Consider the following 17,962-nt stretch of genomic DNA (forward strand, 5'->3'; position numbering starts at 1 on the left):
GTATGCCGGTAGGCATTTTTATATCCTCTATAACTGCTTTAGAAATATTGTTTAAGAGAAGCAAATTTAGTTCCTGCAAAGGAAAGGTCTTTGAAATATCAATGGAATTGCTCAAATGCTGATTTTAATACCTCTTTACAGCTGCATCTATTATGGTTAGGAGGGCAATGTTTTGAGTGTTGGATAATGAGACAAGTCAACTTGAAAAGAATCTTTTCAGGCTGTTTGTGGGCTATGGGCAAAGAGTTGCAGTAATTGTCTGTATCAGGGTGAGTCAAGATTATTGTCTAAGTGTTTTCTTCAGATGAATATGTACATATCTTAAGTAAATATAAAATATTTTGAAGTACTGATTGAAGTTATCACATTTTCAGAATGTCATTGTTAAAAATGTTGGACTACAGAATCAGAATCATAGAATAGTTTGGGTTGGAATGGAACTTTAAAATCATCTTGTTCCAACATGCTTAGTATGGACAGGGACACCTTCCACAAGACCAGGTTGCTCAATGCCCAACCAACCTGGCCTTGAACACTTCCAGGGATGGGGTATTCCTTTAAGCATCTTTCAGCCTATACAAGTGCTTTTGATGCTGCATTTTGTAGTAAATCAGTTCATAGGTCATAAAAGTATGTAAACTAGGACTCTTCAAATAGATTTTTTGTCTTTAAGTGAAACTCCAAGATGGGGGAGATTAGAAGAGTCCTTTTATGTTTATGTATAAACTGGTATCAGAATGCATTTCTTGGTTCCCTGGTTCTGTTTTCCAGACTATACCTGTTCTTCTCCTCCTACCCATGTTCTAACATGGTCATGAACCATGTTCTTAGTATTAGTGTTTTCATTGTTAAAATTTCTGCTGCATCAAACTTCTTCTGCAGAATTACTGATTTCCTTGGATTCACCTCATAGCAGTTTTTATCTAATCTTCATTTATCCTCCTTAATTTACTCCTGAACCAGTGCTGAAGAATCTCAGGACAAGTGATCATTTCCTCCATTCCACAACACTGAGTCCATCAACTTTGCTTTCTTGCAAGGAAGTTTCTTCCATGCCACAAACTTCCCTGCTTCTTTTCTTTCCTTCTGTAGTCTCATAAATCTGCATTCAATGTTTTCTGCATCTCCTGTAGCCAGGTTGTCCCAGCCTAATTGATAAAGTGAAAGTCTTCCTATCTACCGCTATTTGAAAAGTCTACAGAAGCATTTGAATGTAGCCATTATGGATAGCCAGTGTTTCCTTATTGTTATGAGTTTTTATGATGGAAATTTGAGTTAGAACATGAAACATGAACTGATTTTAATGCTTCTTGCTATGCAATTGATAACTAAGAGTTGCTGTGGAAGGTCATTTTCTGCTATTTACAAAAATTTACCATAAGCAAAAGATTAAAAGGAATAGAATGCTTCATAGTACTGTCATCATTTGTACTACTGTCTTCACCAATGCAATTTATCTGAATGCTTTCTAAAATAGGGGTCTGAATGACATGGATTTGGATGCTTCATCCATGGAAAAGAGGTTTGCCTTTAAGTTTCTGAAGAAAATTTTAAAATATGTTGACTCTGCTCAAGAGTTCATTGCACATTTGGGTAAGTTGCAGATTTTATTTTGAAAATCATTCAAGTTGTTGATATTTAAATATTTGGGTTGGTATGTCTAAATTTGCAGAGACCACTATTTTTAATGCCTTTAAGAAACTGTAATTCTGTCTTTAAATTTGCAGTTTGAATTCTTGGACATCTTAGCCAGTAACTGGCTAAACTGTTTCTGCTGTTTTCTTTGTATTACTTAAAAACTAAGTCTCTAAGGTTGTATCACAGCTAATGTGTTTATTATTAACCAACTATTTATTCATGTCTGTCTTTATTGTATCTTTGCAGAAGCCATTGTAACCAGTGGAAAAACTGAAAAATCTCCACATGACCAAGAAATAAAATTCTTTGCGAAAGTGAGTGATTTAGTACTTCAAGTAATATATGTATACATATTACAGATGTAATATATATCTATAACATTCAGAACATGGAATACAGAACATATACAGAACATGGAATTCTGTAATGTAAGACTGCTTTTCAGGTAACAGAAACATGTCTTTCCAGTTTTTTTTCCTGGTAAGTAATGAATGATATGTCATTAAAAGATATTTCCAAATGTGTTCCAAAATAACTCAATATATTTGCTGGATTCAAGCGTTTCAGAATATTTCAAAATATTTCAATATGTTTGCTGGAAAAGATTATACATGATAAGGAACATAGAACTTAAAAGGCAGCTTATTTATTACATGAAATGAAATACTCTTGCTAAACATATACATTATTTCTGATTTTTTTTTTGCCTCAGTATAAACTGAAGCATGTAGTATTGTTTAATTAACAGGAATAAATATTGCTATGCGTAGTAATTTCTTACACATTTGTATGACAAATGTACTAAGACAAATGCTGTCGATGATCAGATTTGAAGTAAGGAACGTTTAAGGTTTTATTTAGGAACTTAAAAAAAAAAAAACACCTCTCCCTTTAAATGTGTACTGGACAACTGTCCACAATGTGTACTGGACAACTGTTATGTGAAGAGTGGAGAGGAAAAGTCCTCTTCAGTGATACTCGTGACAGTTGAATGTGAGAAAAGTAAGCTTGCAGTATTAGATCCAAAATAGATAGATCTGTGTAACACTGTTTAATATTCTTGTAGCTTTTAATTTAAATTGTAGTACTTAAGATTTTAATTTATATGACTTCATGTCTGAAATGAGAAAATACAACTGTAACAGAACTTCTAAAATTGCTTGATTTCACTTTGACCAATCAGAGCATTGTTGCTACGCTTACCAATGTGCTCTGTGAAAAATACATTTTGTATCTGTATTTCTTAGGTTCTTTTACCATTAGTTGATCAGTACTTTACAAATCACTGCCTGTACTTCCTGTCTTCTCCAACAAAAACACTCAGTAGCAGTGGATATGCATCAAATAAGGAAAAGGAAATGGTAGCAAGGTAAGTAGAAAATTAAGATACATAGGAGCTTTTTATATAGATAATATAAAGTCTCTTAGATTAGTTAGTTCAAAAGCTCACTTTCCTGAAGTAGAAAGTGAAGTAGTTTATTTTTTTTAGCAGAATGGCAGATGATGAATAGCATTCCTCATCTTAATATTCTTTAATATCTGATTAAAGAATTGAACATATAAATTATATATTAAAATATATTAATTATACATATTATTAATTATATATCATTAAAGTTAAGTTTCCACATCATTTCCATCAGTTCCATATGTAAGGAAGTTCTGTTTATCCTTTGAGTATTCCTGTAGGTATTATGGTGAATATTTCAATACTTAAGAACTTTATGAAATTAAGCATTTTTAGAAAAGGTTTTCTTGGTTAAGATAGATACCACTGAATGTCTCTTTAGTGTCTTACAATTTTGATGACAACTTGTCTTTATGTAGACTAGCACCCTTATTAATTAATAGTAATTAATTGACTAATTAATTGTCAATGGCCTAGAGTATTGCCTGCTTAGCAACTCTACTGCCATTGTCTCCTGCCAACCTCATTGTAAGCTGAAGACAACTAGTCATTTTGTATTGCTATGTACTGTGTAATCACTTGTTCTTTCTGGTGTTATCCAGTATCCTCTGGTTTGACTTGAGCCCAAAACTAGAGAAGCTTGTCTACTTTCAGTTTCATTGCTAAACAGAAGACATGACGTTCTAAGACAATAAATAAGATTGTTTTTCTAATTACAAAATATAAAAAAACTCAACCTTATCTAAAGAAAATAGAGTAATAATAATTTAATTATTATTTATAATTATAATCAGACAAGATGAAAAAAAAACACATTTTTCACACTAATTTCATATATATGGTTCTAAAGAGAGAAACTTTTAACAAAAATGGTGATAATATTGTGAAAGGAGACAGTACACATTCTCTGCATATAAATTTCAGAAGTAGATTATTAACTTAAAGTTCTACACATTGAGAGGTTAACAGCCTTGCAAAATATAGTCATCTTATGTGAAAGAATGTTCAAAAGACAACAGCTGTCATACTGTCATAGCCAGGCTATTTCACAGACATGGCCAGGAATATGAAAGATGCAGCTTAATGCAAGCATTTTCTTTGGTATAGGTAGAATGATGATAAAAAGTTAAGGAAAAAACAAAGATTTATAGAATCATTTAAATCTTTCTCTCCCAGTACGATATTACTTCTAATAGCAGTTCTCTGATATGTTAGCATCATGTCCCGGGTTCATTCAGCTGTTCTCATGCAACCTTGTTTTTGCTTGTGCTGCAGATGACATTCAGCTAACAGTGAAATGAATATTAAATACTAAAGAATACACAGGAATAGAAAATTTATTAAGAGCTGTTTCATGACTTATCCTCATTACTTGGTTTGTGTCCCTGCTTTGTTTATTGTAGAGCTAATGGAAAATAAAAACATGTTCTCTTATCATGACTTTTGACACTAGATTTGTCATCCGAAATTCGTAAACATTGATTTGTGGGTATGCACTTTTCTTTATTTCTTCTCATTCTCATACTTGGAAATATTAGAAACGCCATATAATCAAACCCATATACCTAGTGCTTTAGCAACTGGGTAAAAAAAAAAAAAAACAAAAAACAAAAAACAACAACAAGTTACTGAGAGACATTTCAGAAAGTTGTCCTTCACCACTGCCAAGTCCAGATAAGCTTTCCTTCTCTGATTTACTCTTCAGAATCTCAGTGTCCTTCTTTACAATTAATTATTTTCTGATGAGAATGCTCATTAATTATTATGTCTGGCATAAAGTAAAAAAGTTCTATTAATATAAACACTTTTCAGAAGTTTTTATTTCAGCAAAATCTAAACTGCATGAGCAAAATCTAAAGCACATTTATGGGATAAGGAAAATAATAGTTCTCTGGGCCTAAGACTTCTCTCAGTTGAAATTGCACATCAGACATTATGAAGCAGGACTATTTAGTTGACAGACTGCACTACAGATTTGATCACAAAAAAAAAAGTTTTGCCCAGGCCTTGTCAAAGGTCCTAGGTATGAGACAACTGAAGTACTCTTGCAGGAAATTCTGTATTTCTTGACATACTGAAAGAACTGTTATAATGCACCATTTGCCATCTGTGAAAGTAGAGAACAATTCCAGTCTGTACTGGGGGGCTGAGGATTGTACAATGCTCTTGGGGTCTGACCTTTAGTAAAATTACCCAATATACCCAAAAAATGGGTTGCCTTGTGCTAGAATGTCATAAAAAAGGGCACAAGGATCTTTTAATATCTTACCACTGCATGTTTTCATGAAGCTTGGAACAAACTGAAGGATGACTAAGAGAGTTAACTGAGGTATGTGTTGGGAACATATGTAAGATGTTGTTAGGAGATACTTGGAGTGTAGATCACTGGGGAGTCCTTAGGGATCTATTTGATTTCTTCCATTATGTCCCATCTATTGTTTTTTATTATTCTAGCTTGCTTGTTTTCCCAGGTTCTACATTCCCGTTATTGAATTCTTGTTCTAAATTCTACTCCCAATGGCAAAATTCAGAAACAGCTGGCTGCCTTTCCTCATCCTCCCTCCTGTTTTTTATTTCCCAATGGAGTTTTGTCAACCAGGATCTATTGAGAAGACATCTGCCTCTGTCATTGTCAGAATGATAGCTAAAAGGAAGAAAGTCAGGGAATCCCAGCCTGGTCCTGTGAAGCTTTACTACGTGTCTGTGATGGAGTCTGGGTGGTGCTGGAACAAAGGGCATATGAAGGAATATCACTAGTCACACATCAGATAGTTTTCAAGGCTTACTTAGAAACTGAGAGCTGTGTGCTTCACTGAAACATTCAAATAGTAGGCTGTGGATCAAAAGTGATGTCATTCATATTCAATTCAGGCATTTCTGCATTTCTTTTTGGAAATAATTTTGAAGCCTAAAAGATGTTGGTACAGAGTTCTTCTACTACGGTATTAATGTACTAAGGTACATTTCCCTGTTTTCACCATGAACAAATACTTGTAAGGGGGAGAGTATCACAACTATTCATACATGATGCTGTGAGCAATAAAACTAATAAAGCTTAATTTTTGACGGATTTCTATTTTATTGTTGATAACAGTTTCTGATTGAAACTTAGCCCACTGTTGGGTCATTTAAATGGTCTCACATTTGAATTTTCAAATATGAGAAAATGTGAAAATACCATGATGAAGCTTTTTAGGGGGAATTATAGTTTCTCTCTTCTCTACAAAATTGCTCACTCTCCCCTACCCCCAAATTTCTGGAATTTTATAGTTTTCTAGACAAGTGTACCATGTCAGACTTAGTTGGAATCAGCCATTTGACTCAGTTATTCTAAAAAAATCAAAAAGAGACAGTTGCCTTTTAACTTACAATGTCTTGCCTTTACAAAAATATGACTTTGATTTTTCTGCAATTAACATTTTAAAATGATTATTTAATTTCTTCTTAACCCTGATGGAGTAGCAGTATTAAACACCAGCCAGCCGGCCAGGCTGGTAGCAGTCTTGTGGCTTTTTTTTTTTTTTTTTTTTAAATTGGTTGGAAACAGAAGTGCTGAGGTACTAACAGGCCAACTCCTGTTCTTACCCCTGCCGTCAGAGTGGTTTCAAAGAGTGTTTATCAACACGGTGATAGACGCTTTATATATATAAATATATATATATATAAATATATATATATAAAAAACATACCTTAACCACAGCTGAGTGTTTAATTGGTCAGATAATATTTTTGTCGTCAATCTTTTTTTTCTCCCCATTGAAGGTATGCTGCTGGTTATTTTCTATGGGAAATTTTGTATTATAATCTTTCAAACTGTATTTTACTCTCATGATTTCTTACTTAAGCTGTCAATTTCTCACATTTCCTTCATTCTGTTGACCAGTGCTAACTACTTATTCCAGTAGATATAAATTTTTAAAGTAAAGGCTGTTTGCTTGTTGTTTGCTTGTTGTTATATAAGACCAGACCTAGGACTGAACTTTCTAGGGTCCATCTTTCCATTTATCTTCTGACATGTTTTTTTTTGTTGTTGTTGTTGTGTTTTTTTTCCCCTAAATTATTATTACACTTTCTTTACCATCTTCTAGGTAGGTTTTAGTTTTTATATTGCAGCTCCCCATAACAGCATTCCAAAGATGCTAAGATGCTGCTTTTCTGAGCTGTCAGGTATATTTAATGTAGATGTACAAGATGGTCCTCCAGTAGCTAGGGAAGTTAGTTCAGGTTCAGGAGGATCGAAGTTTCATTTCATTTAATATCATGCTTCCTTTCTGAATGCTCGTATTTCCCTAACGTCAGTCAGGTCAGGTTTATGAAGTTAGAGAGATGCTTATTAGGCTTTTACAAAATGCCTTTACAAAGGCATGTGAAATAAGTTAGATGTATAGCATGCTTGCTATTAGAAATCTAAAAATATCTTACAATTCTTTGTCCATTCTTAGTTGAGAAAATTAGCTATCAGCATTTTCCTCTTAAAGGAAGTATTTTTTTTCTTGCTATTGTACAGATAAAAATGACAATCTTTTATTAGTAAGAAACTATATCAATTTCTAAAGTATGTTTGCTTCATTTTATTACATTTTAATTCCATTTGTAAGGTGTATCACAGATGATAAGGAAGTCTTCCTAGCTGTCTTTGTTTTTAGAAGTTAAGGTAGCCCCTTTAATCTCAAGAGAGTTGGTGATTTTTCTTTTAATTATCCTATTATTTTGACAGAGAGGTTAGACATGCAAGCTCCTGACATACTTGCCAGAAATCTGTAAATATTTCAGGATTATCATGAGCAATACACAAGGCAAAATATTTGCAAATGATACCTTCTCAAATTGTTTGAAATAGTATGAAGATTTATAGCAAAACAAGAAAATATTGCTCAGTTTTTTTCTTGTTCCTACCAAAATTTCTTGCTCAGAAATAATTCCTAGCTATAAAGAGTGACTCAACCATATAATATGTAATTGTTGGAATCTGCTGTAATGAAAATAAAATTTCATGTTTCAAGTAATTTCTGAATTAGAGAAGCTTAGAGAATGAGAGAATGCAGAAGCTTCTGAGATTATGCTGCTTAATGCAGTTATTTCACAGACTACTGTCATCATGTGTGATTTGAAATGCTCCTTCCAGGAACTATGTTGTGTTTTCTCTTTCATATTCTTATTATTCTTTACCTCATATATTCTAAACAAATCTTTAATCTTTGTCCTGTCTTGTCTTGCTGTTTTCTGTTCTCTTCTACTTTAGCCTGTTCTGCAAACTAGCTGCTCTTGTTAGACATAGGATCTCAATTTTTGGTAAGTTGTTAAGAAAGATCTTAATAAAGTTAAAAACATGAAGAATGTGTAACAGTTATTTCTATTTAACTGAACCTTTTCACAAGCTATAAGCTTGTCGAATACCTCTTTTAAAGGTACTGGTAGGAAAATTATGAAAGAAATTTATAAGCTACAGGATACAAAGCTCATAGTATTTCAGGGTCAAGTGATAAAAATGATCCCTAAGTAGACACCAATTACTCTTTTCAATTCTTTTATACAAATGGACTTAAGAAAATGAATGTTAGTTCTGGAACCAGACCTAACTCCTGGGGTGGAATATGTATTCCATGTTCTGTTAACCTGCATATTTCCAGTAGTGACATTTTAGATTATTAGATTATCCTACATTTTCTGTGCTATTGTGCTCTCACAGTATCTCTTTCTAAACAGGTAGTGATTCTACAACAATGGTTAGCTGCCTGCACATCTTAGCTCAGTCTCTTGACACTCGGTAAGTTAAAAAGAATTGTACCAACTACAAAACTACATAGGCATCACAGAGCTTTTCAGGGCAATTAGACTACTCCTGTATTATTTACTCCGTATTTGTAATTACTGATACTAGTAGTTTCAGTATAACAACCACCATATTAGCACACGCAGGGGTTCATTGTCTGTGACTAAAGTATTGAAAACTCCTGTCAAGCTCTCCAAGAGCATTTGAGGACTTTATTGAGAGAGATAAATGACACAAACTTTGGAACTGCAAGTATTGATGCTTGTAGATAGCTATTGTTCTGTTGTTCTGTAGTAGATATCTACTGTTCTATTATAACAGTTCAGTGCATGGTTGAAAATTTGGCATTAGAAGTGCTCAGAATATGAGAATGTATGGGCTTTTTACTCACTTCTACCATGTACCATTAAAATGCTTAAGTAGATTTAAATACCATCTAGGATAGTTTTATTTGGACTGTTTTCTCGCCTGCTTATGTTATGCAGCAGCCTGACAATGAACTTGACAATGCACATGACACAGGAGAACTTCATCAAACGTTTGGAGAAAAGTGCAAGATTAAGGAATGGGACTGGAATGCTAATGTTGCGTTTTCTAGGTTTACACATAAATGTGTATCCTGATTTGCATACCTAGTTACTGTGGCATCCATAAAAATTTAGAGTATGGTGATGTTTTCTGGGAAGGCATTGTCATACTTAAGGGCAGATCACAAAAACAGGAACAAGAAGTCTGCGGAAGCAGATTCTCTGCTGTTATTATTTTGTATGAAATACTACAATGACAGTGTTGCTTATATGGCTATTTAGGTACTACTGTCCTCTTCAGTTCATAATATAAAGTACACTGAAACCTATGTATCTTCAAAGACTGATAGAATGTAAATAATGTGTACTTCACACATCTATAGTATATTGTTGATCAATGTAAAATTAATATTTTTCCTTTATTATTTTTCAGAACTGTTATGAAATCGGGATCTGAGCTAGTTAAAGCTGGATTACGTGCCTTTTTTGAAAATGCAGCTGAAGATCTGGAAAAAACTTCAGAAAATCTTAAACTTGGAAAATTTACCCATTCACGAACACAAATCAAGGGTGTTTCACAGAATATCAATTATACTACAGTAGCATTGTTACCTGTCTTGACATCAATTTTTGAGCATATTTCACAGTATCAGTTTGGAGTTGATTTACTTTGTAAGTACTTTTTTAAAATTCTGAATTATTTTATAATAATACTTTTTAAATAATTAAAACAGGAATTCAAAGGAATGAATTCCCTTTTTCAGTAACAGATGTATTTCCAGCGTTAATGCTTTTAAAGTTTCCTTGATTTTTTTTGCGTATTTTAACTTAAAATTATCAAAATGCTTCCTTGAGATGCAGCAATATGCTATTCTAAAATTTCTTAAGTGTATTTGGGGATTAGAGTTCCATAGAAGAAGGTGATTCAAAGATAGATAGCAATTAAAAAACTTTAAGAAGGTGGGGAGCCTCTAGATCATGTTTCTAAAGGCTATATACACAGACTGAATGTGGTTTAAGTTGAAATTACATTCTGCAAATGTGATAGTCCGCACAATTTTTTTTAACAAGTACCTGCTGGCTTATTTGAATGTCTGATGATCTGTTTTGGAATGCTTGTAGGTGACATATAAGTATCAGAAAAGTTGAAGATAAATTGAAGTTTTAGATACCATGTATTCATTGGTTAAAATTACATTGTTTTATATTTAGAAAGTAGTCTTTAGCTGAATAAATACTGATTACCTACTTCTTGTTTTCCTCTAGTGGGTGATGTACAAGTTTCATGTTATAGAATTCTTTGTAGCCTCTATTCCCTTGGGACTGGGAAGAACATCTATGTTGAAAGGTATTGAGTGAAAAACTCAGCTTGCAAAATTTTCTTTTTCTTAGGAGCTTGTTGTGTATGTAATAAAGCGTTTTGAATTAAAAGTGAATCTGAAACAGTGTGAACATGTTTAAAATACACTTTAGGTGGAATGTAGTTGCCTATATCTCAGAGTTCAGTTCTACACAAAGAAATGCCAAACTGAATAAAAGCAAAACAAATCATCCTGCATATTGCTGTGTATCGTCAGGGAGTTTAGTTCAACCATAGGGAAAACTAAATTTTTCCATGGGTCACCCTTAAGCTTCCCAAAGTTTGGCTACTGCATATTACCAGACATGCCTGTGTGGTAAGTAGGTTGAGTACTTAATGTCTGTCTCACACATAAATCTAAACAGAGTTCTCAGAACAGTTGTCTAGACCATAAAATCCTAAAGACCATATGTAGAGCATTATGACACCCTTTAACTCTACAAAGGAATTCCATTTACCAGTTACTTGTGTTTTAAAAAGAGTGGGTATTAAATTCTTTAAAGAATCTAGTGCTTTCGGTATGTTCCAAAACCTGGATTTTGGATCCTCTTCCATTAGAAGAGGCTCATATCTGTATCTGCTACTTCAGAAAAAGGAACCTTAATTGCTAGTCTGTCAAAAGACAGGAGCAGAGGTAATCATTAACCCTTCCTATTCTTCTGAAGCCTATATTTTAGGCACTGTACATGATCTTAAAAGTTTAAAATTTACAGGGTCCAAGAGATACTAAACTGGAGGAAATACAGCTCTGTAGTCCAGTTAGGAGAGCATTTGCATAGGAATGCTGTTCTCCACTTCCATCTGTCCAGAATTTATTCAGTAATTGTTCCATGAAAAATGCAAGAGCTGTCTGGTGGACAGTTCCTCTTTCTTCCCATGTGCATGCATGTACCCGTGCACAAAATCTCATGTTCACATATCTGCACATTTAGTCATTTATATGTGCATCACTAAATTATAAAGCTACACACTTTTTTTTTTTCCTTCTAGACTTAAAAATCTTTAATACATTTTGACACTGATCTTGTAGGCAAAATAGAAAGTGCCTCACCCTTACTCTAACTATAGGAGTCAGGATGATATCACAGGAAACAAAAGTTGATTGTCTTTTAATTGCTTTTTGAGGGAAGAGCTCAAAGCACAGGTCTCCACTTAGTTGGCAAGAACCATAAGCACTGGATGTTAGACATGGGTGTAGCAAAGCAATGGGTATAAAAAGAAAAGGTATAATGTGACCACTAACCTATTCTTTGTGCACGTTGTAGACATGTTTTCTGTAGTCTGTAGTTACACTGAGACACAGTTCACCTTTAATGTAAAACATTTGGTGTGGGGTATTTTTTAAAAAATGTATTCCTGTACCATTGTAATTTCCAATAATTTTGTTCATGTGAGAAATACAATTTTTCAAAATTGTCAAATAGTTTCTGTGTTACAAAGATAAACTGAATCAGCGATAAATGTTAATGTTGCTTTATAATGCATGCTAGATATTGGAAGCCCAGTGAAAGACTTTTTTTCTCTGATAACTTTTAGTATCTGTCGTATACAGGCAGCGCCCTGCACTTGGTGAGTGCTTAGCATCTCTTGCGGCAGCCATTCCGGTAGCATTTCTTGAACCTTCTCTCAACCATTACAACCCATTGTCTGTCTTCAACACAAAAAGTGCAAGAGAAAGAGCAAGTAAGTATCATTCCTCAGGAAAAAATAAATAAATGATTGAATAAAGCTGTTTGCTTCTCCCCAAATATTAGAAAGAAATTGTTTTTTTTTTTTTAAAAGGAGAAAACTCCTACTATCACTATATTGTTGCTTATCATTTGAGCCTTGCTGAGACTATGTTAGCATTATTCCCTTTCTTCTCGCATGTCAATGTTTTTCTGAACATCATGTTTGAATTCTTTGCTGAAGCTGAATACAGTAATATTTGAAGCTTAACCTAAGGTCACATTCACATTATAGAAGGTTTTAGCAAATTGTACAATTATGTGTTCTGACTAGCAACACGCAAAAGATGTTTTTTTATTCATGTGAACAGAAAAAATATCTATGCTACCTGGTTGTCTTACCAGTACTCTAATGCAGTTCAATATAGGGAGCTCCTGGCAGAATTTGACTGATTCTATGAAACTTTAATCAAGGGAGCAGAAGTCCTTCTACACAGTTTTTCTTCACATGCTTCTATTTCACTTATTCTTGACAGACTCTTATCTATCTCATATGGGGGGTAGATTTGCTGAGTTTGTAAACAAAGTACACTTAAGTTTTAGTCTTACCCATAACCTTGAGCTGGTCACAATATTACTAAAAGCCCGTTTGTACCCTGAAATGGATTTGATTTTTTTGCTGGTGAACATGAAAGTTGTGAATGATTGTGAAAACTATGGCCAGTGTTTTTCTAATATTGATACAAGTTCTCAGTTTTTCACTTCTACATAGCTGGGCTGGTTAGCAGAAAACTGCAGGACACTATATGTGTGAGGCTGCTATTGTCTACATCAGTGCTATATGCACATCATCAGAAAGACATAACTTGTTAGATAAGAGACCCTTGTATGTCCCAAAGTCTTATTGTTTATGTCTGTCCAAGATGGTGACAAGAAAAAAAAAACAGTGAAAATGTTGTTTGTATTTTTTAGGTTTAAATGTAGATGATCTCCTGTATTTTGTTAATTAATCTTTTTGGTTTTTACCCTTTTCTATTCTACCTGCAGTTTTAGGTATGCCTGATACAGTAGAGGAGATGTGTCCAGAGATCCCCCAGTTGGATGGACTAATAAAGGAAATTAATGATTTAGCAGAGTCTGGAGCAAGGTATACTGAAATGCCTCATGTAATTGAGGTTATCTTACCCATGCTATGCAACTATTTGTCCTACTGGTGGGAACGAGGGTCCGAGAGTGTTCCTGAAAGTGCTGGGCCTTTCTGTACAATGATAACATCTGAACATCTAAGCATCATTCTGGGAAACATTCTGAAAATCATTAACAACAATCTGGGAATAGATGAAGCATCTTGGATGAAGAGAATTGCAGGTACTGTAAATATTTTTAGAGAGTAGTTGTATCTAATAATATTTAATTCCTATGCTACAATTTACCATATTACCCAGTGATACAATATTTTTTTAATTAAAATCAGCAGGAAGAAGGTCAGGTAAAAAGCAGATAAAGAACAATAAGAGATTGTCTTTCTTTTCTAAAGTTTGTTATTATTTTTGTGTGTGCACCATAGTATCACTGTAAGCAGAGAGCTTTCTATACAACAGAATGGATTTTGAAAATCTTACCTTCCCTATACACTACATAAAAGCCTTAGTACTTAATCTGGAGTTGTAAATACCATTAAGTCTCAAGACACCAAAGAATTGGGCATTGCAGTAGAGTGTATAAATACTGTGATTTTTGTTCGTAAAGTATCAAGACAAAGGGAAAAAATGATATACGGTGAAGAAAAAGAAAAAAGTAGTAACTAGCATTCAGAAGTAGTTGCTTTGTCAAATACTAAATGATGAGAAAAATTCTCAAAATGTCCTGTAAGATATTAGCAGACAGCTAGCTGAAAGAATCTACTGTATACAAATGTTAGCATTCATCTTAGGGTAGGAATATAGTATGCCATATGGTGAGTCAAGAAAATCTATATAAAAATAGACTTTTCCTGCTAAATTGTAATGCTATATCAGTACTGGGTTTTGAGAATTATTCTACATACTGAAAGGTCTTAAGCTAATATTAAGAATTCCATTAAAATTTAGTAAGAAGTTCATTGCTTAATTATGGAGACCAGTGCTTCCAGTTTTGTAGACACTGCTAATCAAAAGTGGATAATGTACTAGTGTGGTTGTTGAAAGGATTTTTGACTTAGGTGGTCTGCATTATCTTACTAATGTTTCCACAACACAGATATATGATCTTGAATGAGTCATTCATTCTCTCTATGTTAGCTTGCTGAAGTCAAAAGACAAATTTTTCTAGAACACTGCCTTCTGACTATTTTAAACATTGTATTAAAAAACAACCAACCAAACAAAAACAGAAAAGAAACCTCCCAAAAAGCTGTTTTTTGAGGACTGAGTGACTCAATCCTTATTTTATTGAGATTCCAACAAGGTTAGAGACACATGAAAATCTATTAGAGAGTGTCAAAAGAAGGAGCCCTCACGGTGGCCTTACAGCTTCCTCATGAGGGGTAGTGGAAGGGCAGGCACTGATATCTGCTGTCTGGTGACGGCAACAGGACCTGAAGGAATGAGAATGGCATGGAGCTTTGACAGGGAATGTTCAGGTTGGATGTTAGAAAAGGTGTTTCACAGGAAGGGTGGTCAGGCATTGGAACAGGCTCCCCAGGGAAGTGGTCACAAAAGCAAGCCTGTCAGAATTCAAGAGTTGTTTGGACAGTGCTCTCAGAAGTAAGGTTTTATTTTTGGATGTTCCTGTATGGATCCAGGAGTCAGACTCAATGATCCTTGCTGGTGCCTTTCCAACCTGGGATACTCTGACATAATACTGAAATACATATAATCTGAATTCCCAGTAACTGGCTTTTAACCTCTCAATATACATGGTTGAGAAAGCTATAATCATAGTATAATTAATAGTTTTATGGTGCTCCAGAAATACGTGGAGTGCTATGACCTTTGTTTTCTATAACCACAGAGGATTCATATTAATACAATTAAAAGCATCAATTGTGTATTAATCGTAAGGTCATATGTATTTTTATGTGTAGTTTATGCTCAGCCTATCATCAGCAAAGCCAGACCAGATCTGCTGAAAACTCACTTTATTCCAACACTTGAGAAATTGAAGAAGAAAGCTATAAAGATTGTGATGGAAGAGGAGCAACTGAAAGCAGACAGTAAAACTGACACCCAGGAAGCTGAGCTACTCATTCTCGATGAATTTGCTGTTCTTTGTAGAGACCTCTACGCCTTCTATCCAATGTTGATACGTTATGTAGACAACAACAGGTAAATAATAATTAAACTCATATTTATTGGTTAATTTACTTCGAATCAGTGATCAGATAATCAGGAAGAAAATAATGCATTTCATGTTTTCCTGAATTCAGATCCTGAGTAGTTTAAGATTCTTAATTTACAGGATGGGTTATGTTGAATTCACATCTTTTTCTCACAAGCATTTTGGCTTATCTGGTTGTATTATAACTGCAGTGTTACTGTGGAGAACTCATATCCTGACCAGAGTTTTCATGTATATTACAGCAGCCCAATGTCATTACACAGGAGTATACCTTTTGAAAATTAAAAAATGGCTAAAACTCTTAACTAATGAAGGGGTGAAAAGCTATTTTGCCTCAATTGAATCACTATATATGTAGTTAATACTACAAAAATATTTATCTTCTCTTTTTGCATTTCTTTAAGAAGGAGATAAAAATGTTTGAACAATATTGTATTGCCTTTGGAATAACCAGAAGATTTTCTACTCAACAGTTTACTTAAGGATTATTCCGTGCCTACGCTTTCCTTTTCCTTTGCCCCAGACCACACTCCTGAGATCCTCTTCAGAAGAGTATTTGAAGTATCTATAGTATCTAAGTATCTACAGTATTTTAATGCTATTCTTAACAACACTGTTCTAATATACACAGTCAGTGTCCACTTAAATTTTTCTAGGTGCTAGTACATAACAGGATAGCTAAGAGCATTTTCATTGCATGCATGTTCATTTATGCTGTGAACCAATTTACTCTTTCTAGATGCACTAGGCTTTACTAAATCAGATCTTGTTGGCAGGAGAACACTTAATTTTTAAAAACACAGACTTCACTAAGCTGTACAGAAGTCCAACTACAGGGATGGAGTTAATGAGGATTAAATTAAAATGTTACAATTCCTTTCATGGTGGCTGTCAGATACCTGAACATGAGCTGGCAATGTGCCCAGGTGGCATCCTGGCTTATATCAGAAATAGTGTAGCCAGAAGGCCCAGGGAGGTGATCGTCCTCTTGTACTCTGCTCCGGTGAGGCCGCACCTCGAGTACCGTGTTCGGTTTTGGGCCTCTCAGTACAAGAAGGGCATTGAGGCCCTGGAACATGTCCAGAGAAGGGCTACAAAGCTTGTGAAGGGCCTGGAACACAAGTCCTGTGAGGAGCGGCTGAGGGAACTGGGGTTGTTTGGTCTGGAGAAGAGGAGGCTCAGGGGAGACCTTATTGCTCTCTACAGCTACCTGAAAGGAAGGTGTGGGGAGCTGGGGGTCGCCTCTTCTCACAGGTAACCAGTGATAGGACTAGAGGGAATGGCCTCAAGCTGCACCAGGGGAAGTTGAGGTTGGGAATTAGGAGACATTTCTTCTCGCAAAGAGCAGTCAGGCATTGGAATGGGTTGCCCATGCAGGTGGTGGAGTCACCGTCCCTGGGGGTGTTAAGGAAAGGCTGGAGGTGGTGCTTAGGGACATGGTTTAGTGGGTGATATTGGTGGTAGGAGATGGTTGGACCAGATGATCTTGGAGGTCTTTTCCAATCTTAATAATTCTATGATTCTATGCCTACTTTATGTATGGGCATATTAGTGCATTTTAATTTAGAGATATTTAAGAGAACTGCATCTGTTAGTTCATTTGCCCAAGTTTACTGATGATCCTTGTGCAGACAGACTGAAGTTGTATTAGTTCCTGCATTACAAAAATAAACCAATTAAAGCAGTCACTCCTTACAGCTCTACCCGCTCATTAAACTCCTTTTACTCTTCATCCTCTTCCCATTAGTGTTCTTCTTTGGATCAACACAATGATTTTCTTTAAAAAAAAAAAAAGAAAAGAAAAAAGAAAGGAAAAGGTTTTGTTATGGAAAGAAAAGGAAAAAAGAAAAAGGAAGAGAAAAACTCAGTGAATGAGTTCTGTTTTTCAGCTAGGTTTGTTTTCTGGTCCAATTCATGGAAGGCACAAAAACACATTGTCACCATGGGGAAGGGTGACAGGCAAAAATAAGTAACCAAGAATAAGGAATTTTGTTGGAGACAAGTTAAACTGCCATAAAAAATGGCCTCTGTAGCCATGGTCATGGAAAATTGAAGTGACTGTTGTTAAGTTCCAAGACTAACTACACAAACGTAACCCAATCCATTAAAGAGACCAATATCTATATTCAGGTGTCTTATTTAAAATGTCTTATTTTTATTTTTTATTTTTAACCAGAGCCAATTGGCTAAAGAAACCAGATGCAGACTCTGATGAACTCTTCCGAATGGTAGCTGAAGTGTTTATCCTGTGGTGTAAATCACATGTAAGAT

The 17,962-nt window shown here is 34.7% G+C and overlaps 1 protein-coding gene across 11 annotated transcripts in view; it reads left to right on the forward strand.

The window, feature by feature from the left end:
- Positions 1 to 17,962, forward strand: part of RYR3 (ryanodine receptor 3) — a 234,166-nt gene that overhangs the window by 168,599 nt on the left and 47,605 nt on the right. For all 11 annotated transcript variants that reach the window (XM_066997687.1, XM_066997680.1, XM_066997684.1 and 8 more), the window contains exons 58-68: positions 1,478 to 1,593; positions 1,885 to 1,952; positions 2,886 to 3,007; positions 8,289 to 8,338; positions 8,753 to 8,813; positions 9,780 to 10,018; positions 10,613 to 10,694; positions 12,259 to 12,389; positions 13,421 to 13,741; positions 15,438 to 15,678; positions 17,868 to 17,955. In XM_066997687.1, the coding sequence (XP_066853788.1) occupies positions 1,478 to 1,593; positions 1,885 to 1,952; positions 2,886 to 3,007; positions 8,289 to 8,338; positions 8,753 to 8,813; positions 9,780 to 10,018; positions 10,613 to 10,694; positions 12,259 to 12,389; positions 13,421 to 13,741; positions 15,438 to 15,678; positions 17,868 to 17,955 (1,519 nt within the window). The remainder of the gene's footprint in view (positions 1 to 1,477; positions 1,594 to 1,884; positions 1,953 to 2,885; positions 3,008 to 8,288; positions 8,339 to 8,752; positions 8,814 to 9,779; positions 10,019 to 10,612; positions 10,695 to 12,258; positions 12,390 to 13,420; positions 13,742 to 15,437; positions 15,679 to 17,867; positions 17,956 to 17,962) is intronic.

The sequence above is a fragment of the Anser cygnoides genome, chromosome 5 (genome assembly GCF_040182565.1).
Source record: "Anser cygnoides isolate HZ-2024a breed goose chromosome 5, Taihu_goose_T2T_genome, whole genome shotgun sequence".
Classification (NCBI taxonomy): domain Eukaryota; kingdom Metazoa; phylum Chordata; class Aves; order Anseriformes; family Anatidae; genus Anser; species Anser cygnoides.